Genomic DNA, 23611 nt, shown 5'->3' with positions numbered 1-23611 from the left:
ACTCATTGGCCATGAGCTTGGTTATGGGTTTTGGTGATAAAGCATGTTCTCTTGTGAGCTAAGACTTGCATTGCCTTATTCTTGACTTGTTCTCCCTTTCATGTTTCCATTAAAAAAATTTATTGGGGGCTCTTATAGCTCTTATCACCATCTATGCATCCATCCATCCATCTTATCAAACATTTGTACATTGTTGCCATCATCATTTAAACATTTTCTCTCTATGTGAGCCCTTGATACCAGTTTCTCATTTTCCCCTCTCACCTCCCTCATGAACCTTTTATAATTTATCAATTTTTTTTATCCATGTCTTCTATCAACCGCTCACTGTCTCTCTTCACCCACTTTTCTGTTGCCCATCCCCCTAAGAAGGGGTTATATGTAGATCATTGTGATCGGTTCGGTTCCCCCTTTCTCCTCTCACCTTCACCTTACCCTCTTTTCTCATTATTGGGCCTGAGGGCTTTATCTGTCCTGAATTCCCTGTGTTGAGAGCTCTTATATTTAGCAGTACATGCTCTGGTCTAGTCTGATTTGTAAGGTAGAATTGAAATCATGATAGTGGGGGGGGAGAAAGCATTAAAGAACTGAAGGAAAGTTATATGTTTCATTGATGTTGTGCTGCACCCTGACTAACCCTTCTCTTCCTTGTGACCCTTCTGTAAGGGGATGTCCAATTATCCACAGATGGACATTGGGTCTCCACTTTGTGCTCCCCCTCATTCACATTGATATGATTTTTTTGTTCTGGGTCTTTGATACCTGATACCTGATCCCATCAACACCTCATGATTGATCACACAGGCTGGTGTGCTTCTTTCATGTGGGCTTTGTTGCTTCTGAGCTAGATGGCCACTTGTTTACTTTCAAGCCTTTAATACCCCAGACACTATCTCTTTTGATAACCGGGCACCATCAGTTTCTTCACCACATTTGCTTATGCCCCCATTTTGTCTTCAGCTATTGGGAGGGTGAGCATCACAGAATGCCAGGTTGTTAGAACAAAGTGTTCTTGCACTGAGGTAGTTCTTGAGTCGAGACCAATGTCCATCTGCTACCTTAATACTTAATGTATAAATATATGTACATAGCTCTATTTTCCTGTTGTTATATAAAAGTATATTTACAAATGTATATGCCTGTATTTAGACCTCTATAAATGCCCTTTGCCTCCTTGTTCTTCCCTTTATTTCTATTTACTTTCCTCTTGTCCCACTATCACGTTCAGCCTTCATTTGGGTTTCAGTAATTTCTCTTGGTTACATTGCCCTTGATTAAGCCCCATCAGGCCTCCTACGCTCTTCTCTCCCTCGATTTTAGATCACTTGTTGTTCCCTTGTCTATGGGTTGGTTGACACCCCCATTCGGTTCTCCTGCCTCCCCCTCTCCCGGGTCCCCGAGAACCATAGGTCCATTGTTTTCTCCTCTTAATTGTTTATCTATGTTTCCATTTGTTACCGAGTTTCAGTGAATTATCAGACTAGGCTCAATTAAAACATGGTTGCCGCTGCTGCTGTTGTTAGGTACCTGTGAGTTGTCTCTTGTAAAGGTAAAACTGAGGCATGAGGAGACAAAGTATAAGACAAAGGAGCAGAAACAGAAATAGCTTTATTGAGGGAACTCCTGGACGAGGTTCCGTGACCTAGGCCAACAGGTCAGGGAAGTCGCGCCCAGCAGTCAGGGTGCGGGTTTTTAAAGGGGTCATAAGGAATGTCCAGCATTTGTGGATAGGGTTTGGCTACTCCAAGAATTGCTTGTCGACTCCTTGCGGCTTTGTTTGAACCTGGGGCATCTGGTTTTACTTCGTGATACTGGTTATCTTATGTGGCATCGTCTGGTCTGGATTGCTTTTGGTCTTGTGGGGGGTGCTCAGCCCTTGCTGTCCCTCTCCCACCTAGACAGTTCTGACTCATAGTGACCCCTATGTACACTGTAAAACAAAACACTGCCCATCCTGTGCCATCCTCACAATTGTCCTTATGTTTGAGTCTGTAGTTGTAGCCACTGTGTTAATTCATCATGTGGAGGGCCTTTGTCACTGCCCCTCTCCTTTACCAAGCTTGATGTCCTCCTCCAGGGACTGGTCTCTCCTGACAACATGTCTAAAGTACTGAGACACTTTCATCATCCTTGCCTCTAAGGAGCATTATAGCTGTACTTTTTCCAAAACAGATTTGTTTGTTCTTTTGGCAGTCCATTGTGGGGGAGACCAGCACCCCCCATACTATCATGGGTTCAGTAAGCTCAATTGTATGATATATATATATATATAAAATAAAGTCAGAAATAGGAGAGATGGGAGAGAGAGAGTAAAATAAAGAAGTCAGACACATTTCATGGTAGCATGCTCACCTCACCTCCTCTTGATGGTACACGTGGAGATGGCAGATGAGAGAGGGCAGGAGAGAGAGAGTTATTTCTTGCTTAGCAAGGCTTATATATCTTATGGGGGTGTCAAGCCCCCTGATTATAGGTAAAGACATTTGTCACAGGAAGGGGTTGTACTATAGGTAATACAGTAATGAGAGGGGCTCGATCTTGGGGTATATATGCAATAGGAAGGGGAGAGATTGGGGGCACACATGTGACAAGATGGGCGGATCCTAGATTCATGATGGTGGCCTAACCTTGATTGCCCTTGAGCTGGAGATTTATAGTTAGACTAAGCTTTCAGGGAAGCAATCCAGGGTCCCTAACAGCAGGGAGTGAGCCCCACCTATGGTGGGATAAACAATGGTGTCTGCTTGCTTTGGATGGCTGGTGTCTTCAGGGAGAGAACTTGACAATCATTACCATTAGTTGCAAGCAGTATCCTAGGTCTAGCATATATATTTGGGGGAGACGAGCTAGGGAACAGGCTTTTTATATCCCACAGTCCATGGTACTTTCAATATTATTTGTCAGCTCCATAATACAAATGCATTGATTCTTCTTTGGTCTTCCTATTCTCACATGCATATGTAGCAATTGAAAATATATCATGGCTTGGGTCAGGCACTTTAGTCCTCAAAGTAATCTCCTTGCTTTTCAACAGTTTAAAGAGGTCTTGGGCTGCAGATTTACCTAATGCAATGTGTTGACTGCTGCTTCCATGAGCATTGATTGTGGTTCCAGTCAAGATGAAATCCTTGACAACTTTAATCGTTTCCCTGTTTATCATGATGTTACCGACTGGTCTAGTGAGGATTTTTGTTTTCTTTACATTGAGTTGTAACCCATAATGAAGGCTACAATCCTTAATATTCATCGGCAAGTGCCTCAAGTTCTTGCTTACCGCAAGCAAGGTTGTGTCATCTGCATATTGCAGGTTGTTAATAAGCCTTCCTCCAATCCCGATGTCACTTACTTCTTCATATAATTTAGCTTTGACTATTTACTCAGCATACAGATTGAGTAAATATGGTTAGAGGACCCAACCCTGACACCCACCTTTTGTAATTTTCGGTCAAGCAGTATTTCCTTGTTCTGTTCTCTCAGCTGCTTCTCTCCTTGGTCCATATATACAGTAATGAGCACAATGAGGGTTCTGGACCCCCGTTCTTCTCATGGCCATCCATAGTTTGTTCTGATCCACACAGTCAAATGCCTTTGTGTGGCCAGTTAAACATCTTTTGGGTATTCTCTGCTTTCAGCCAAGATTATCTTCATGTGGTAGTATCCATTAAATCCTGCGGTGGTATCAGTGTTTCAATTTCTCTTTTTTAAAAAGCATCTTGGTCACATCTATCAACCAGGCACTCAGATTCTCCTACAGCTTTCCTTTTGGACACTTTCTACTATTTCACCCATTTGTCTCTCTCTGTTCCATTTATCATTACCTGTATGAATATACATCAGGCATTTATCTTTTACTTCCTACCATGCATCTTCGCCCACTTTCAAACTATTAATGATGAACTTCAAGATGCTTGGACACACCAGAGTTTGTTCATTAAGGTTAAAGATGATCTGTTCTCTCCCTTCATTCACCTGGGACTTCTTTTATAATTTATATGCAGGTTCCCATCACTCTTTAGTGTACTCTGTAAAGTAGTGTACAAAATCATAGGAAGCTTTATTAAACAAAAATTTGTAGTCATTGTTTTTTTTTCTTTTAAAAATATAATTTATTTTATTTTTGATATTGATACTATTCAGCACAGAACATACCAATTAAACAATTTCTACATGTACAGTTAACTGACATTGATTATATATTTCAAATTGTACAACCTTTTAAAAAATCATTTTATGGGGGGTTTATACAACTCTTGTTACCATCCATCCATCCATTGTGTCAAGTACATTTATACATTTGTTGCCATCATCATTTTTCAAACATTTTCTTTCTACTTGAGCCCTTGGTATCAGTTCCTCATTTTTACCCCTCTCTCCCCTCCCTTTCTCATGAACCCTTGATAATTTAGAAATTATTATTATTTTTTCATCTCTTGACACTGACCGATGTCTCTAACTACTTTTCTATTGTCTGTTCCCCTGGGAGGGAATTGTATGTAGATCATTGTGATTGGTTTCTCCTTTCTCCCCTCACCTTCCCTTACCTTCCTGGTATCGCTACTCTCTTTATTGGTCCTTAGGGGTTTATCTGTCCTGAATTCATTGTGTTTCCAGCTCTCATCTGTACCAGTGTACATACTCTAGTCCGATTTGTAAGGTAGAATTGGGATCATGATATTGGAGTGGGGGTGGGGCAAGCATTAAAGAACTAGAGGAAAATTGTCATTGGTGCTGTGCTGCACCCTGACTGGTTTATCTCTTCTTTGTGACCCTTCTGTAAGGGGCCTTGGGTGTTCACTCTGCACTCCCCTACATTCACATTGACATGATGTTTTTGTTCTGGGTCTTGATGCCTGATACCTGATCTCATCGACACCTCATGATCACACAGGTTGGAAGCCATTGTTTCTTGACGTAGTCTCCAGTAGGTTTATCTCCTTCTGAAGATGGGTTTCCATCTTTCTAAATCTTCCCCTCAGGAATTCTTTGCTCTTCAATTTATGCCACATTAAAACGACAGTTTTGGCATCCTCTAGGAACTCAAATCATGCTTCTTGGATGTGTTCCTTGAGTTTTGGGAACCAGAGGAAGTCTGAGTCTGAAGCAGCAAGAACAGGGTTGAAGGGTGGATGGAGTAAGGTTTCCCAATGAAATTTTCACAGTACTGTGTGCTTGTGACCCTGAAAGAATGAGCAGGTACATTGTTGTGGTGGGAAAAAAGTTCCATGGTGTAAATTTTCTGGCCTTTTTCTCAGCAATGCAGGTTTCAGTTTTCCTGAAACTTCTTGATAATAAGTTTTCATGATCGCCCTGTGTACTCGGAGAAAAATCTACCAAAGTTACCCTTTGGCATCTCATAAAACAGTTGCCACAACTACTGAGCTGATGCCTCTGTCTTGACTTTAACTGGCCAGCAGATTCCCCGAGAAGCCACTGTTTTGATTGGACCTTTTCTTCTCTTTGAAAGCATCCAAAGGAGCTTCGGGGACAAGGCGGAGACCCGTTTAAACACATTTTGTTTGCAATAAGCCTTTGCGTGTACGAACTGGAATCCCAGTAGCAGTGCTTTTTACTTACCTTTGTATTTCTGCTAATCCCTCTGCCTTAGGAAAGACAGTAAATCATCATGGTTAAAAGCAGCAATTCTAGCATCAGGCTATTTGGGTTTGATTCCCTGCTCTGTCCTATATTGATCAAGGCTTTAAACTGTTTGTTTGTGTTGAATGGAAAGTTCCTGGGTCTTAGAGTCGCTATGAGGATGAAATGAATTCGTGTCTGTAAAGTGTGTAGAACAGTGTGTGGGACATGGTGGTGGCTGCAGTTGTGGAGTCAGCCCTCCCAGCTCCCAGCTGTGAGGCACAATGTTGTGCTTTAAATTGTGAGTAGGTGGAAAGTGAAGAGGACCCATTAGATTTTCTTTCAATAGTTTATGCACATTTTGTTCTTTGCCATTAGTTATAATCCCCTCAGTGTAACAACGCTCTCCCCATTTCCTCCCCAGGTTCCTTGTTTCCATGCCCCCCTCTTTCCTACCCCTTCATGGGTTCTGAGCTTTGGTCTTGGCAAATGCTGCCCTTGTGGGCTCATGCAGTCGATTGTTCTGAGAAGTATGTTTTTCAGTGATGTTCTTTTACTTCCAGGCTGGGCTGCATCTCAGCCTTTGCTAGGAGCGGTGGCTTCATTTCCAGGCTTGAAGAGTATTTAAATTCCTTAGTCTCAGGGGTTCCACCAGTCTATATTGAGAGCAGTGTGGTCGTTTTTTGTGGTTTTGAATGTTGTTCAGTGTTTTTCTCACTCTGTTCAGGACCATTTATTGTGATCTTGGTTAGTGGTAGCTGGCACTATCTAGTTCTTATGGTCTCAGGCTATGATTTGTGTGGCTGATGTTTGGAAATGAGGAGCCCTGGTGGTGTAGTGGTTAACACGTTGGGCTGCGATCCGCATGGCCAGCAGATCATAACCACCGGCTGCTCTGAGGGAGAAAGACGAGCTTTCTGCGTCTTTAAACACTTACGGTCTCCGAAACCCCCCAGGGGTTGCTGTGTGTCAGCAAGGACTCGAGATCACCAAGCCTTTTCCTAGTCTGTATTGGTTTGGAAGCTTCCCTGGGATTAGTTTTGCTTGTGGCAACATGTAAGTTTCCATCAACAGATGAGTGCGTAGTGGCTGTGCTTGAGGTTCACTGGGAATCAAACCCAGGTTTCCTGTGAGCATTGTACTACCAAATCACTCCTGCAGGGCGCCTGCCTGGCTCATTCGAGACAGTTTTGACTCATGGCGAGTCTGTGTAGAACAGAACAAGCCACAGCCCGGTCCTGTGCTGTGTTCACAGTCCTTGCTCTGAACCCATTGTTCACAGTCACTGTGGCAGTTCATGCTATTGAGAGAAAAGCTCTGGGAGAAAGAATATAAACAGTACACTCAGTTGATTATTTTGATGTTGGATTTGACTGCTTTAGTATTCACAGTCATTTATTTTGCTTTAACACTTAGGAGCATACATTTAATTTCTGGGAAATTAAGAAAAACTTGTTGAAGTGTTCTAACACGTTGCCCCGTTTAGAGCCCAGAAACATCAAGGTAGGAATGCTGGCAGGCGGAGGGTCCTTCATTGCCAGTGTCCACTTACCTGTGTACAGTTTGGGAGGTAAATTCCAGTTGCCTACCACTATGATAGAGAGTAATGAGGTGAGGTGGTGGGCTGAATCATCCATACGCCAAATGGATGGAGAATGATGAAAAGAATTTAAGTTCTTAGGAAACTTGGTACTTTGGATTGAATTGTTTTTTTTCCCCCTCTCCTCTTCTCTTTTATTAGAAAGTATTGATTCTGAAATAGGGAAAGTGAGCTTATTAGATGTGGGGTGGCATTGATTCGCTGTGACCCAATTGTAAATCCTCAGAGGGGGGTGTTTGGAAACATCCCTGGATGTCCGCATCCGGGAACTCCTGAAGCCCGCCCATTCCTGCTAATCTGCTGGTCAACGCTGAGCGTACAAGATCCAAAGCCACTAAGCTTAGAGTCGCATTGTTTTTTATTTATTTTAATAGGTTCATCTTGATTTCTAATTTATTTTTCCCTGATAGGGACATCCTCCTCTTTACTAGCTGTTTAAAAGACACAGGACTATTTTGAATGGAAACTGTATTTCATGCTTTAAGACAATCAATATAGTATAAATTTAATCAATATAGTATAAATTGCCTAAATGAGTTTTTTTTTCTTTCTCCCCCCACCCCCTTTCAGTTCTCTCTGGATCATAATTGAATTTGAGGACTTAATGAGGCTTTCATGGAAATAGATCTTATTACAATTTAGGTCAGACTAAGGAGATACACACATATACACACGCACACACACACACACACACTTTTTTCCTTCTCATTTCAGAAACTGTCAGTGAACAGCATACACTGAGCATCTACCATGAAATAGTATAAAATGTAATTCCTTCCTAGATACTTACTAACGAGTTATGCTTTGAGATATATCTCTATATATCTGAAAGTACAACTAGATATTAAGCATCTCTGAGAAAGAATTTCACATATATATTTCATATATATGTATGTATGTATTTATTTATTATTTTATTTTATTTTTTTATGTATGTATTTATACACACACACTCAAGGTGATTCTCTTGGGGATGATAGTTTAGAGAAAAACAGTATATGAGGTATAATTTTTTTGTGCTATCGGCTGCATCTGTTTTCAACAAAATGTTGACTTTGATTGGAAAGGCAGCGCATATCTTTCCAAAGTCATTGAACAAAATTAGTTTTGCTGTTTTGGATTTGTCTGGAGGTAAAAACCAGTTACTCCCACCCACTGCCCAAGTAGTTAATCATTAGATTAGATGACATTTCACAGCTAGAGCCTAGGGTTTAAGAAAGAGAGGGAGGCTTATCAATAATGGAGAGGTGAGGGAATCTGGAAACCCCACAGTGGGACCCCTGAGATTTTGAGTTTTTTGCTTGAGGAAATTTTTAAGAATTTCTTGAAGCAATGATGGGAAAATTTGTAGATGATTCATGGGACTGCTTTTATATAGAATTGGGAAATCACATTGGAGTTTGATCTGTATGTAACAGGGTTACACAAATAAACAATTAAGTTTGGAAGGAGTATATATTCAGTTATTTTGAAATCAAATTTAAGTTTTGGCATCTTGAAGTGCCATTTTTGGCCTTGGGTCTCCTTCCAGAGGAATTTCTGTAGACAGTCAAGTGCAATGTGATTTATGAGGCAGTGAAGGCCAAGTACTTTGCAGCGATGTGGACTCACGTACTCTGGGGAAATCAATGGAGCACATCAGTCTGCCACATACTTCCTGCCTTAATGGTCCTAAGCCCAATCAATACTTGAAATTTAACTTGACCATCAGTCTGCGGGCAGTGTATGCTTTTCAGCCTTCCTTCCATCAACCTCAAATATATGGCTAGGTTATTATGGATGGAGCTAGTTACACTTTTCTGCTTGGTTTTGGATCTGCTTTAAGCCTTGTCTAGTGGCATGTCTTAGGATGTAAAACGTGTTGTTCTGTAGGTCAAGTGATGATTTAAGTCCGACATTAGCTGGTGTGGGGCAGAGGTTGGACAGATGCACAAGATCTATAGTACGATTGTTTATCATTTCTTCTTCCTTAAATATTTTCTCTCAAGAGGCACTGCCATAGACCATCTGTCTAGCATCTTGGAGAGCTTCTGGCACTTCACTGTGACTTTTCTTTCCCCAGGTTCTGTAACCATGGCACAGGTGGAAAAACGGGGAGGCCTGCTCCGGAAGTCTTTGGCCTCAAAAAAACCACTGAAGGAAAAAGTGGTGCTGATGTATGATGAGATCTTCATGGTAAGGAATGCCTTTCTGCATAACTGTTTCTTGACTCCTAAGCGTTTTGTCCTTAAATGTAGACAGACTAACTTTATCCCTGCGTGCCACCATTGTGTTCTTTAAAGAGGGAGAGAGAGTGAGAGAGCGCCTGAACTCTCTCATGACAGAGGTTGTAATTTTGTATTAATTATTATTCTTAGAGTTTGTTGCCATGAAGTAGGTATAACAATTGAAAGGAGAGGAGGCAGGGGAAATTAAAAATATATATATTTTAAAGGAAGACGTGTTCTTTATGATCTGATCTGACTTAAGGACCTTTCTTTTTTTTTTTTTAAATTTTAACAATTTATTAGGGGCTCATACAATTCTTATCACAGTTCATACATATATATACATCAATTGTATAAAGCACATCTGTACAGTCCCTGCCCTAATCATTTTTTTCTCCTCTTTTCTTTTTTACATTTTATTAGGGACCCATACAACTCTTATCACCATCCATACATATACATACATCAATTGTATAAAGCACATCCATATATTCCCTGCCCCAATCATTCTCAAAGCATTTGCTCTCCACTTAAGCCCCTTGTATCAGGTCCTCTTTTTTTTTCCCCCTCCCTCCCCTTTCCCCCCTCCCTCATGTGCCCTTGGTAATTTATACCTCGTTATTTTGTCATATCTTGCCCTATCCGGAGTCTCCCTTCCCCCCTTCTCTGCTGTCCCTCTCCCAGGGAAGAGGTCACATGTGGATCCTTGTAATCAGTTCCCCCCTTCCAACCCACTCACCCTCCATCCACTCTCCCAGCATCGTCCCTCACACCCTTGGTCCTGAAGGTATCATCCACCCTGGATTCCCTGTACCTCCAGCCCTCATATGTACCAGTGTACAGCCTCTGCCCTATCCAGTCCTGCAAGGTAGAATTCGGATCATGGTAGTTGGGGGGAGGAAGCATCCAGGATCTGGGGGAAAGCTGTGTTCTTCATCGGTACTACCTCGCACCCTAATTAACCCATCTCCTCTCCTAAACCCCTCTATGAGGGGATCTCCATTGGCCGACACTTGGGCCTTGGGTCTCCACTCTACACTTTCCCCTTCATTTAATATGGTATATATATATATATACATATACACATATATACACACACTTATATCGTTGTTATTTTTGCATGATGCCTTATACCCGGTCCCTTGGCACCTCGTGATCGCACTGGCCGGTGTGCTTCTTCCATGTGGGCTTTTTTGCTTCTGAGCTAGATGGCCGCTTGTTCACCTTCAAGCCTTTAAGACCCCAGACACTATCTCTTTTGATAGCCGGGCACCATCAGCTTTCTTCACCACATTTGCTTATGCACCCATTTGTCTTCAGCGATCCTATCATGGAGGTGTGCAGTCAATGATATGATTTTTTGTTCTTTGATGCCTGGTAACTGATCCCTTTGGGACCACTCGATCACACAGGCTGGTGTGTTCTTCCATGTGGACTTTGTTGCTTCTGAGCTAGATGGCCGCTTGTTTATCTTCAAGCCCTTAAGGACCTTTCTGTCTTAGACCGTGAAGTTCTTTTTGGTCCTAGAATTCTATGATTCCCATATTTTTAAAAGATGGGTTATCATATTGTATCTCAAATTATTGGTCGAGAGAACAATTACTTAGATTACTTCTTCAACTCGGTGGGGTAACTGAAGAATGCTTATCAATTTAATGGGAGATTTATTTAGGAAGGTTAGAATGATTAGGTACCCTGCAAAGGACACTTGCCTCCTGAAATTTTGGTCATAAGCAAGACATATAAAACAGAATAGTACTTAAAATATGAGTTACCATATACTGCATTCTTTCTATGTTTGTAATACTATTCTAAATCCACCACTGAAGACACTAGCTCTAATTCTGACAGTAACTTTGCAAAACCAAACCAAAATCCACAGCCTTTGAGTTGACTTTGGCTCTTAGCGATCGTGTAGGACAGAGTAGAACTGCGCCGTAAGCAGGGGTCCTCAAACTTTTTAAACAGGGGGCCAGTTCCTTGTCCCTCAGACCCGTTGGAGGGCTGGACTGTAGTTTGTAAAAAACTGAACAAATTCGTGTGCACACTGCGCATATCTTATTTTGAAGTAAAAAAACAAACGGGCAAAAACACCCAGCGGGCCGGATAAATGTCCTCGGCGGGCCACATGTGGCTGTAATTGGGACGCCTACCGGAAGGTTTCCCAGGCTGTGCATCTTTATGAAAGAAGACTACCTCATCCCTTCCTCGTGGAGCAGCTGGTGGGTTTGAATTACTGGTCTTTTGGTTCGCAGCTCAACACTTAACCCACTGTGCCATCAGGCCTCCTTTAAAAATCAAAACCTCACCACCATTGAGTCTGTGACCCCATAGGACAGGATAGAGCTGCCTCTCTGGATTTCTGAGACTGGCACTCTTTACCGGAGTAGAAAGCCTCCCCTTCCTCCTGCGGAACAGCTGGAGGTTTCAAGTGATCGATGTTACGTTAGCAACTCAGTGCGTCACCACTACGCCACAGGGCTCTGTAGAGCTCCGCGGAGGTCTGGCAGGATCTTCACTTTTCAGATGAGGAACCAGGATGACAATTAGAAGGCGGTAGAACCCTGATTTGAACTGATTCCAAAGTTCTTACTCTTTTGACTCTTTCACATGATTCAGAATAAGGACTATGACCAAATAAAGCATTTAATTGTTGGCAAACCTTAAGGAATGAGCTCTACAGGTAATCTAGCAGGTTTTGGCAGAACATTAATACAGAATTTCCCATTTCTGGTTATGCAGAAAAGGTGAGTACATACTAGTATCCTATTAGGGTTCTTTCTGTGTTAGGCAAGCTCGGTATACACACAGCTCTTGCTTGAGCAAGCTTGAGAAAGCGCCAACTCCGTAAATACCCCAGTCTCATATGTAGACAACAAAAGGATATAATGAGAGTGAAGGCCAAAGGATGACCCTTCTGGGGAGCAGGACTTGAAAGAAAGGGATAGAAAGAATTCACTAACTGAAGACCTTGTGAATCAGAAGTGATGATTCTTTGTGCCATTCTCAATTAAAGATTCTTAGTACGTTATTGTTATTTTCTTATTAGAGAAGGAGTTCTTAATTAATGAAGGCTTTAGCTTTTGGTAGTGATCTGAAAAGGTCAACTCAAGGTGATGGTGAACATTGGACTATACTGGTTTTATGTTGTTAGCCTTCCTGTACAGGATACATTTTCTTATTTCCCTCATCAACTAGAAACTTATGACTTCCTAAAATTTCTGTGTTTAAAAATTTATTGCTCCAAAATGTGGATTATAGGGTCATAAATTTACTCATCTTTCAGACCAATTTGAATTAAGAGAAGAGCATATTAAAAGAACAGGTAAAAGTTCTGCATAGTGATTAATTATATATAAGAGGATAAATATATACAGTCACAATGTAGGGTTTTATAGAACATTGCTATAGTAGTTACACATTCTGGGTTCTGGTTCCTGCGTTTGTACAAGTCATTAAACTTTGTGGACCTTGTTTTCTAAGAGGGCGTTGATGACAATGTCCATCCTACCTGGCTCCCTAGGCCATTGGAGTTGATGTATAGGAAAGGGTTTGAAAACTGACTACTGCTTTTCGTGCTGGCAGCACTCCCGTCAACATGGTGAACGTTCTTAAAACCTGCCGGACTTTCTGTACGAAGTGTGGCAAGCACCAGCCCCACACAGAGACACAGACCAAGAAGGGCAAGGATTCTCTGTGTGCCCAGGGAAAGCGACGATATGACAGGTAGCAGAGTGGCTGTGGTGGGCAGACTAAGCCAATTTTCCAGAAGAAAGCTAAAGCAACAAAGAAGATTGTGCTGGGGCTTGACTGTGTTGAGCCCAACTGCAGATCTAGGAGAACGTTGGCTATTAAGCGATGCAAGCCTGTTGAACTGGGAGGAGACAAGAAGAGAAAGGGCCAGGTGATCCAGTTCTAAGCTTCATCATGGTTCATTGACAAAGCAATAAGATATTAATGTTACATACAAAACAAAGACAACTGACCACCATAAAAACATAAAGGGTCATGTCATAATGTGACTAACTTATTTAATAGTCTAGGTTCACTTCATGCTAGAAGAGAAGCATTTGGGGGCATTTTTTAGAGCCATTATTTAACATGGAAGATAGTAATTTTCCATTAAGTGGGGGAAATGTATTTTCGTTGTTTAGATCAGTTTAGAATGTTGGGACATTTTCAAAGTTAATTTTGAAAGGTAAGGCTGACAGTGGACAGTGAATTTCCCCAGTGCATCCGTGCTGTATGTGATTGCTAAGGATGTTAAACCGGTTTATCTTCTGATTATAGACAGAGGACCCCAGCAAATGCAGTCCTCGGTTTTGGGAGGAACTCTTTCTCATGAAGGTAAGACTTGGTGGCGTCTGTGCATTTCTTCTCCTGAACTCCTCATGTGTTCTCGGTGCTGCACAGAACATGCACTAAGGTCCTTCCCGTTTCCTTGGCAGGTTAACTTAGAGTACTTAGAAGGCAAGTTGGAATCTCTCGATGGTGAGGAGTTACTGAAGATCAAGGACAATATAAATTCCTTGTTTCAACATTGCATCCAGGCTCTGGGAGAGGAGCACCCAATTCGAGTTGTCAATGCATTGCAGGTAAAGGCTGGGGGCTGGGGAGTCTTGTGTAAGGGAGTAAGGTGCTGGAGCCCATGCACCGGACCTGAGGAAACTGGACTTGCCCTGAGGTGTGAGATAACTTTCTTTTCTCTCTACCCTTTTCCTCCCTCAACTTTTCTCCCTTCTCTTAACATTTTTCTCTTTCCTTCACTGCCTCTCTCCCTCCTCTTTCTTCTTTTCATTGTTCCATCAAATATTTATACCATGGTTTTTTTTTCTTTTTTTTAACAATTTATTGGGGCTGATACAATTCTTTTCACAGTTCATACATATACATACATCAATTGTATAAAGCACATCTGTACAGTCTTTGCCCTAATCATTTTTTTCTCTTTTCTTCTTTTACATTTTATTAGGGACTCAAACAACTCTTACCACAATCCACACATATACATACATCAATTGTATAAAGCACATCCATACATTCTTTGCCCTAATCACTCTCAAAGCACCATGTGTTTTTAACCATTGTCCTGGTTTAAAGAAAATGTTGCTCATAGTAAGTGATAATCTTGCCATTATCTAATTTGATCAATGCCAAGGTGGATTGTTTGATGGAATTCTTCTTCATACGTGAAGAAAGGAAGAGACAGTTAAGATGAGGGTGCTAGCTCAGTGGTTAGTGTTTCCTCACTAGGTGAGCAGTGCTAATGTGCAGTGTTTTACGTGCATATATCCTTTTCTCTTTTTCTGGAGAGGCTTTCATCAGATTCTCAAAAGATTTTTTAACTCAAAAAACACCAAAAATCACAGTTTGTAGGACTGAGTGGCATGACCTTGAGGAAGGTTCATTCAGCAACTATTTCTTTAAAAAAAAAATCATTTTATTGGGGGCTCTTAACACAATCCATACATACCAGCAACTATTTCTTGAATGGTTGTTATGTGCCCAGCATTAGGTAAGTGGGGGGGAAATGTCACAGGCTTTTTGTTTTTTTTTAATACATAATTTTATTGGGGCTCTTACAGCTCTTATAACAACGATCCATACAGCAATTGTATCAGGCTCATTTGTACATATGTTGTCACCATCCTTTCTAAAACATTTTTTTCTCCTTGAGTCCTTGATATCACCTCATCTTTTTTCCCTTCCCTCCCCCACCCTCCCACCCTCATGAACCCTTGATAATTTATAAATTATTTTTATTTTCATGTTTTACACCATCTGCTGTTTCTCTTCACTCACGTTTCTGTTGTTCGTTCCCCTGGTGGAGGAGGCTGTACGTTGGTCATTGCGTTTGGCTCCCCTTTTCTCCACCTTTTTCCCTCCACCTGACCCATACCCTCATGCTATCTCTACTCTCGATATTGGGCCTGAGGGATTTATCTGCCCTGGTTTCTGTGTGTCGAGAGCTCCTTTCGGTATTAGTGTACATGCTCTGGTCTAGCCAGATTTGTAAAATAGAACTGGGGTCATGATAGAGGAGGGAGGAAGCATTAAAGAACTAGAGGAACATTGTGTGTTTCCCGGGTCCTATATTGCACCCTAGCTGGCTCATCTCTTCCTAGTGACCCTTCTGTGAGGGAATGTTCAATTGTCTACAGATGGGCTTTGGGTCTCTTTCTTGATCCCCCCCATTTGCATAGAAATGGTTGGTTCTTTTGTGTCTTCTGATCCCTGATCCTATCGACACCTCTTCTTCCATGTGGGCTTTGTTGCTTCCTTGCTAGATGGCCGCTTGTTTAACCTCAAGCCTTTAAAACCCCAGATGTTAGAGTGAACCAACCTCTAACAACCACGGGGTTCATAGGCGCAATTGTATGGCTATAATATATAAAAATTGTAGTAAAGTCATAGAAGATAGGAGAGAAAGTAAAATAAAGGAGTCAGACACATTTCATGGTAGCATGCTCACCTCTGGACGACCATGATCTCAGCAGTCAGGTCCGCACAGAGAGAGGGAGGAGGAGAGAATATATTTCTAACCAAGGCTTTTATATACTTAGGGAGCGTACAGGACCCCCTGATTACAGGAAGGGGTTGTAACAGGCAATACAAGCAATGGGAGGGGGACGACCTAGGGGTGTAACCACAATAGGAAGGGGAGGGATTAGGGGCACACATGTAATAAGATGGGCAGATCCTAGATTCAAGATGATAGTCTAACCTTGATCCTCCTTGAGCATACTTGACTTTGTCTCCGGGCTCTCCTGCAGGGAAACACTCACTATCCTTATTGGTAGGGTGTGAGCCCCACCTATGGTGGGGCAGATAGTAGTGTCTCAGTGCTCTAGATGGCTGATGCCCTCAGGAAGAATACCTCTAAGCAGCTGACTATACAATGTGATAGCGAGCAGGTGACAATGTGGGGAAAAATCTTTCTGCATCCCACAATTCCCCCTTTTGTTTCACGTATTAAATTCAAAAGAGCTACAGGGGCAATGTGGTTATTTTCTATACATTGAAAGCTGTCAAGGAAAAATTAATGACAGTGTTAGTGTAGCCAAGCCAAAAATACAAGCTTATGGCAAACATTTTGAATCCAGGGTTGGGGTGGGTAAAGCCTCCCCAGCCCATCCATTATTGGGGGAAGGTATGAGAAGGGTTGGATGATTGGCAGGAAGAGATAGAACAAATAGGAATGAGACAGAATCAACCTTGTACTAACTTTAAGGCAGGGAAGATTCTGTGGGAATGAAATTTAAAGCAGGATAATGTATTTGGACTTTAACTTACCAAAGTGGTGGCTTTCCTACCGTGGAATATTAGCTTTCCAGATTACCTCTGTTATAAATTAGCGAATATAGTCCTAGTCATATTTTCCTGTGTTAGTTTCCCACACCCAGACACTACATCTTGTAATAGCTGGGCACCATCAGCTTTCTTTACCACAGTAGCTTATGCACCCCAATCATGTCAGGAAGGCTTTTAAGGGCAAAGTTTTTGATCATTTTGCTTAGTACTTTATTCCTAGGGTGCCTTGAATGTAGTTAGTACTCTGACAGTAAATTCTTGCTGAGTGAATGTTGAGCAAAGTTTCTAAAGGGTTTAATCTAGTGGGTTCAGTACAGCCTGTGTCGGGCTGAATACTTTGGGTAGTTATTGGCAAATTTAGAATAGGAAGAATTCTTGGCAGATAAAGGATTTTGTTGGCATTTTTGTAGGATTGGGTTTAAGTTTCAAAAGCAATAGTTAAACAAGGGATTAACGGAGCATTCCTTTATTTAAAATTAAGTGAGGCTCAGTTTTACTTCTGTAGAATGATGAGATGCCCCAGAAAGATGACCTGTGATTGTCCTGTGGTTTGTTGATTGTAGCCCGGTTCTACACTGTGAGCATCACAGTTCTTGGGGCTCAATGAAAGTTAGACATCATTGTACTTTGGATAATTGTAGTGGTTTACCATGGGGACATGAACTGTAAGCTGTTTTTAGTTCCGGGGAGATGAGTGGGCGTGGAAACACTCCCTTGGTAAAGTATTACGTAAGAAAGTGCTCCTTGCTGTGGAGTCCATGCCGACACGGTAGATCGTCCCTGAGAGTTCCTAGGACTGCAACTCTTGATGGGAATAGAGAGCCCTGCCTTTCCCCATGTAAGAATACAATGCATGATGATTATACATGGTTTTGTAATTAATACTTAACAGGCTTTCCCAGAGTTCCAGGATGTGTTTTCCAAGGACTCGTTAAGGCTATTTAAACACTTACAAAATTAACTCACATAATTTTCATCCTATGAGTTTGCTGATAATTGTCGTCATTTTTACTTTATGGAGGAGAAAGCTGAGGCACTAAGAAGTTAACTGGGTTTCTCAAGGTCACACAACTAGTAAATAGAAGATGGGGATTGTCATACTTTAGGATTTGAAGCAATCGACTATTACCAAATAATGCCTTACTTCTTAATATGACAAACTGTAATATAAATACTAAAATTAACTTTAAATAAAGAGTTCTTATTCAAGAATTGTTTTTACATTTTGAACGGCACCTTTTAGTTATTGTCTGTAGCACACTTTTTAGAAAGGGGATGACAGAAAAGAAAGGGAAGACAAGATTCTCAGTGGCTGTTCCTCTCAACCTCTGGATTATGTGTGTACTAAGACTCAGACCAGTTTGAACCCAGAGTGGCAGAAATGGAAAGGAGGAGGCTCGAAGGTTTGGAGGCTGCATACAGATGGCACAGCCCTTCTAGTTTTGAGTTGTCCAGTCTGAAGATAATTCTTTCTCTTGTCTTTGCAGACCTTATGTGCCCTCATCCGAGGAGTGCATCAGAAGAATAAGTCGACTTCTGGGTTTGACATTATCAACATGCTGATGGGCTTTGATAAGGCGGAGCTGTGCATGAAGGTGAAGCATAATCTGCAGATGTGCCACTGAATGGCTGATGCCAACGGCTGGTCACATCTGCAGACAGTTAGATGTACTAAATGATTTGGACTCAGATATCGATGACTGAATTTGGGCATTGAACTTGAATATTGTTACTTAGCAGATTTGGCTTATCTGAATAAAGGGAAAATTTCAATTCAAATGTGAATTGAGGGATCCTTTTTTCTGCAGGATAAAAGAGCCGTTTATTTTCCTATTTGTGCCATTGGTCATACAGTCTTAGAAACATGATTTAAAATAAATTATAGCAAATTAATATACAAGGCTATCTTTAGTTATGAACTCTAAATTTTTGTGTTTAGCACGAATTTGAAATGATAAAAAGCTTATTGATAATGCAATTCATAAACAATTCCTTCTTTTTAAAAATTTTAATATAGTATTTTTTTTGAATCCAGTATATCCCTTCCTGACAATTCATTTTCTCTTTTTTAATTAATAAATCTTTTATTGTGGCTCATACAACTCTTATCACAATCCATACATCAATTGAGCAAAGCACCCTTATACGTAAGTTGCACTCGTCATTCTCAAAATTCACCTTCCACTTGGGTTCCTGGAATCAGCTCGGTTTCCCTTTTTTTTCCCCAATTCATTCTCTTAAAGTGTGATTCACTTCAGTAGTTTTTACATATTCTTCATTGTCTAATTTCAGAACATTTTATCAGTACAAAAAGAAAACCTGTAACCTATGCATTAACAGTCATCCCCCCGTCTCCCCAACTCCTGGCAACTACTAATTGCGTGAGCGCTCTTGAGTTGCTTGTTCTGAACATCTCATAAATGAAATCGTACAACATGTGGCCTTCTGTGTCTGACTGTTTTTACTTAACATAAGTTTTTTAGGGTTCATCCCTGTAGCATGTATCAATATTGCATACCTTTTCAGCTTCATGGCTGTATAGTATATTTCATTATCCTTACATCACTTGATGGACATTTGATTTGTTTCTACTTTCTTGGCTATTATAAATAATACTGCTATGAACATTTATATGTAAGTTTTTGTGTAGACATACGTTTTCAATTTTCTTGGCATTCTACTAGGAATGGGAATTGTTGAGCCAAACGGTAACGCTAACATTTGAGGAATGGCCAAGCTGTTTCTCAAAGTGGCTGTGCCATTTTGTGTAATCCCATCAACGGTGGATGAAGTGTCCAATTTTCCATATTCTAACCAACACTTGTAGTTACTTTTAAAAAAAGATTTTAGCCATCCTTGTAGATATTTCATTGTGGTTTTGATCTGTATTTCCCTAATGATGAATGGTAGTGAGCAGCTTTTTGTGTGTTTATTGGCCATTGTTATATTTTTGGAGCAATGTCTTTTCAAATCCTTGGCCCATTTTTAGCTAGGGAAGCCTTGTTATTGTTGAGATGTAAGAGTGCTTTAGATATTCTGCATGTAACTCTCTTATCAGATATGTGATCTATAACGTTTGACATTATAAACGTGGTTTATAACACGAACTTTGAGAAACGAGTTGTCTGTCACTTAAGTCTTTTTGTCAAAGCATTCTTATAGTGGGTAGGTTACAAACAAAAGTTAAGAACATGTAGTTATGAATGCACATGCATTTAGTACCTAGTTGTTGTTAGTTGGCCTGGAGGTGGTACTGACTCATGGAGACCTTGTGTATAACAGTGAATTGTTGCCTGGTCCTGTCCTCTCATCATTGTTGTGGTTCCTGTGTCTTTCCATTGCACTGAGAATTTTCTTTGTTTTTGCTCACTCTACTGTTTACCAGCACGATGTCCCTTTCTAGCTACCTGATGATGTGTCACAGGTAAGGGGTCCTTTTCTTTGGAAATGGATTTGTTTGTTTTTCTGGCTGTCCGCAGTATATTCAACATTCTTCATCAACACTCCAGCCAAACACATCACTCCTCTGTCTGTCTGTCTTTCCATTGCTCAGCTTTCACAGGCATAGGATGCTATTGAAAAAAACATGACTCGAGTCAGATGCACCTTAGTCGTCGAAGTGACAGCTTTGCTGTAACAAACTGTTGAGTGGTCTTTTACAGAAGATTTGCTCAGTGCAATATGTGGTTTGTTTTCCTCACCATTTGATTTCATGGCTGCTACTTCCCTTGATTGTTAATCCAAGTAGAATGAAATCACTGATGAATTCAGTTTTTCTTCATTTATCATTTATCAGCCTAGGTGAGGATTTTCATTTTCTCCTCATTCTGGCACAATCCATACTGAAAGTTGTAGTCTTTGACTGAGCATCAGTACTTGCTTTAAATTGCCTTCATTTTCACAAGTAAGGTGCTGCCTGCCTGTCGTAGGTTATAAATTAATTTTCCTTCAATCCTGGTGCATTCTTCGTATTTATTCAGCATATAGATTGAATAAGTAAGGTGAACCGTACCACACACTATTAGGCTCACGCAAGAGAAACTGAGGCCAGGCAAGAGAGAAAGAGAAGAAGATGGGTTCCCGCAAGGACCGGTGAAGTCCTGCTGCCTGGGAGGGAAGGGGGAGCAGAGAAGCTGGGGCAGCTGGGGGCCGAGAAGTCACACCTATCTGTGGTGAAGAGCAAGTTTTTAAGCTGGTCAGGAGGGTAAGCAAGGGAGGGGGGCAGGAGCAGCAGCTGCAGGGGTTTAAGCCATCTCTATCAGTGAAATTCCAAGATTGGGTGGTGCCTTGATTGTTGTGATACTGAGGAGCTGGCTCATTGTCCTGGAGCTCCTTTGAAGCTAGCCATGTTGGTCCCATAAGGACAGGTCAGGCTGTTCCTAGTATCTCCCGACCCGTGCCTGACCCAACACACACCTTTTCCAATTTCAAACCAGCAGTGGGACTCCCAGGTTCTGTTTTACAATTGCCTTTTGAGCCATGTACAAGTTTCACATTGAGTGAACACTATTGAGTGTAGTGAAATTTTATTGTTCGTAATATTAGCTATGATTTATTGTGATCCACATAGTTGAATGCCCTCTTGTAGGTGAAAAAGGCAAACATCTTGATATTTTCTGCTTTCGACCAAGATCCATCTGACATTAGTAGGGCTAGCCCTCACTTCATGCCCTTTTCTGAATCTAGATTGAACTGAAAATTCCCTATTGATGTATAGCTGCAGTCATTTTTTAGTAATCTTAAGCAAAATTTGGTTAGTGTGTGATATTAATATTATTTTATAATTTCCACATTCTGATTGATTATCTTTCTTCTGGAATGGATAGGTCTCTTCCCATCTATTGGTCAGCTAGCTGTTTACTAACTTTCTTGATGTAGATTAGCTAGCGCTTCCAGTGTTGTATTTGTTACTTAAAGCATTTCAGTTGGTGTTTCATCATTTCCTCAAAACCAAAAAGTCAAACATCACTGCCATTGAGTCAATTCTGATTCATAGCAACCCTGTAGGACAGGCTAAAATTGCCCCTGTGGCTTTCTGCGACTGTAATTTGAAAAAAAATCATTTTATTGGGGACTCATACAACTCTTATCACAATCCATCCATACATTAATTGTGTAAAGCACATTTGTACATTCATTGCCCTCATCATTCTCAAAACATTTGCTCTCCACCTAAGGCCCTGGCATCAGCTCCTCATTACCCCCCTCCCTGCTCCCCGTCTCTCATGAACCCTTGATCATTTATAAATTATTATTTTGTCATATCTTTTATTTTCCGATGTCTCCCTTCACCCACTTTTCTGTTGTCTATCGCCAGGGAGGAGGTTGTATGTAGATCCCTGTAATCGGTTCCCCTTTTCCCCCCACTCTCCCTTGACGAGACTAATTCTTTATGGAAGTAGAAAGGCCTGTCTTTCTCCTTCAGAGCAGCTAGTGGTTTCAAACTGCTGACCTTACGTGTAGCAGCTCATTGCATACCACTGTGCCACCAGGCCTCCTCAACCATCAATTCCTGGAAGCTTTTTTGTTTTTTTACCACTGCCTTCAGTACACCTTGAATCTCTTCTTTCAATAGCAACTGATTGATCCAAAGCTGTCTGCTGAAATGGCTGAATGTCAACCAATTCCTTTTGGTAAGGTGACTTTGTATTCTTTTAATTTTCTTTTTTTTGTTTTTTTTCCCTTTAATTTTCTTTTTTTTTAAATTTTAACAATTTATTGGGGCTCATACAATTCTTTTCACAGTTCATATATATACATACATCAATTGTATAAAGCACATCTGTACAGTCTTTGCCCTAATCATTTTTTTCTCTTTTCTTCTTTTACATTTTATTAGGGACTCATATAACTCTTATCACAGTCCATACATATACATACATCAATTGTATAAAGCACATCCATACATTCCCTGCCCCAATCATTCTCAAGGCATTTGCTCTCCACTTAAGCCCCTTGCATCAGGTCCTCTTTTTTTTCCCCTCCTCCCTCCCCATTCCCCCCTCCCTCATATGCCCTTGGTAATTTATACATCGTTGTTTTGTCATATCTTGCCCTATCCGGAGTCTCCCTTCCCCCCTTCTCTGCTGTCCCTCTCCCAGGGAAGAGGTCAAATGTGGATCCTTGTAATCAGTTCCCCCTTTCCAACCCACTCACCCTCCACTCTCCCAGCATCCCTTTAATTTTCTTTTGATCCTTTTTGTGTTTTTAATTTTTTGACCCATAGAATTTTTCACTAGTGAAACTTGAGGCTTCAGTTTTCTTTTCAGTTCTTTCAGTTTGGGAAACGCTGATGGTGTTCTTCCATTTTGGTTTCCTAACTCTAGATCTCTGTACATTTCAGCATATGAGGGGGTACCCACCCAAAACTGCAATTTTTTTCAAAGCTATGTATTTAAATATTTTTTACAAAACAACCTTATCACCTTCAAAGTACTCTCCATTACATTTAATATACTTGTCAAATCTGCAATTCCATTCTTGGAAACATTTTTCAAACTCATCTGTTTGGATGGCTGACAGCATCTCCCTCATTTTTTTCTTCACCTCTTCTCATCCTCATATCGCTGCCCTTTTTTTCTTCGTTTTCCTTTTTGCTGCCTTTTATAATCTACTTCATTCATGGAAACAAAGTCGCATGGAGCAAGGTCAGGTGAATCAGGTGCGTGGAGCAAAGAGGCATGCCGGATTGTTTTTTTTAACCCAAACTGGCTCATTTAGATGACTGTGAGAACAGGTGCATTGTCATGGTGGCAAAACCAGTCCTCCATCTGCCACAAATCTGGCTTTTTTTGTTGTACATTGTTATGCAATCTTTTCAGAACCTCTAAATAAAAAGCTTGATTAACGGTCTGATCTGGTAGAATGAACTCCAAATGCACCATGAGTCTACATTTTACATTTTCATCCATTCGGGAAG

The 23611-nt window shown here is 41.0% G+C and overlaps 1 protein-coding gene and 1 pseudogene across 1 annotated transcript in view; both read left to right on the top strand.

The window, feature by feature from the left end:
* The window catches only part of ARMH3 (armadillo like helical domain containing 3), a 223859-nt gene that overhangs the window by 4998 nt on the left and 195250 nt on the right, over positions 1-23611 (top strand). The window contains exons 2-5 of the mRNA XM_075534065.1: positions 9237-9349; positions 13672-13728; positions 13830-13976; positions 18180-18287. Of these exons, the coding sequence (XP_075390180.1) occupies positions 9248-9349; positions 13672-13728; positions 13830-13976; positions 18180-18287 (414 nt within the window). The 5' untranslated portion in view covers positions 9237-9247. The remainder of the gene's footprint in view (positions 1-9236; positions 9350-13671; positions 13729-13829; positions 13977-18179; positions 18288-23611) is intronic.
* LOC142429487 (large ribosomal subunit protein eL42-like) lies at positions 12980-13306 on the top strand (annotated as a pseudogene).

The sequence above is a fragment of the Tenrec ecaudatus genome, chromosome 16, assembly GCF_050624435.1.
Source record: "Tenrec ecaudatus isolate mTenEca1 chromosome 16, mTenEca1.hap1, whole genome shotgun sequence".
Classification (NCBI taxonomy): domain Eukaryota; kingdom Metazoa; phylum Chordata; class Mammalia; order Afrosoricida; family Tenrecidae; genus Tenrec; species Tenrec ecaudatus.
Note: the sequence above shows the minus strand (reverse complement) of the source record. Positions and strands in the feature narration are given on the sequence as shown.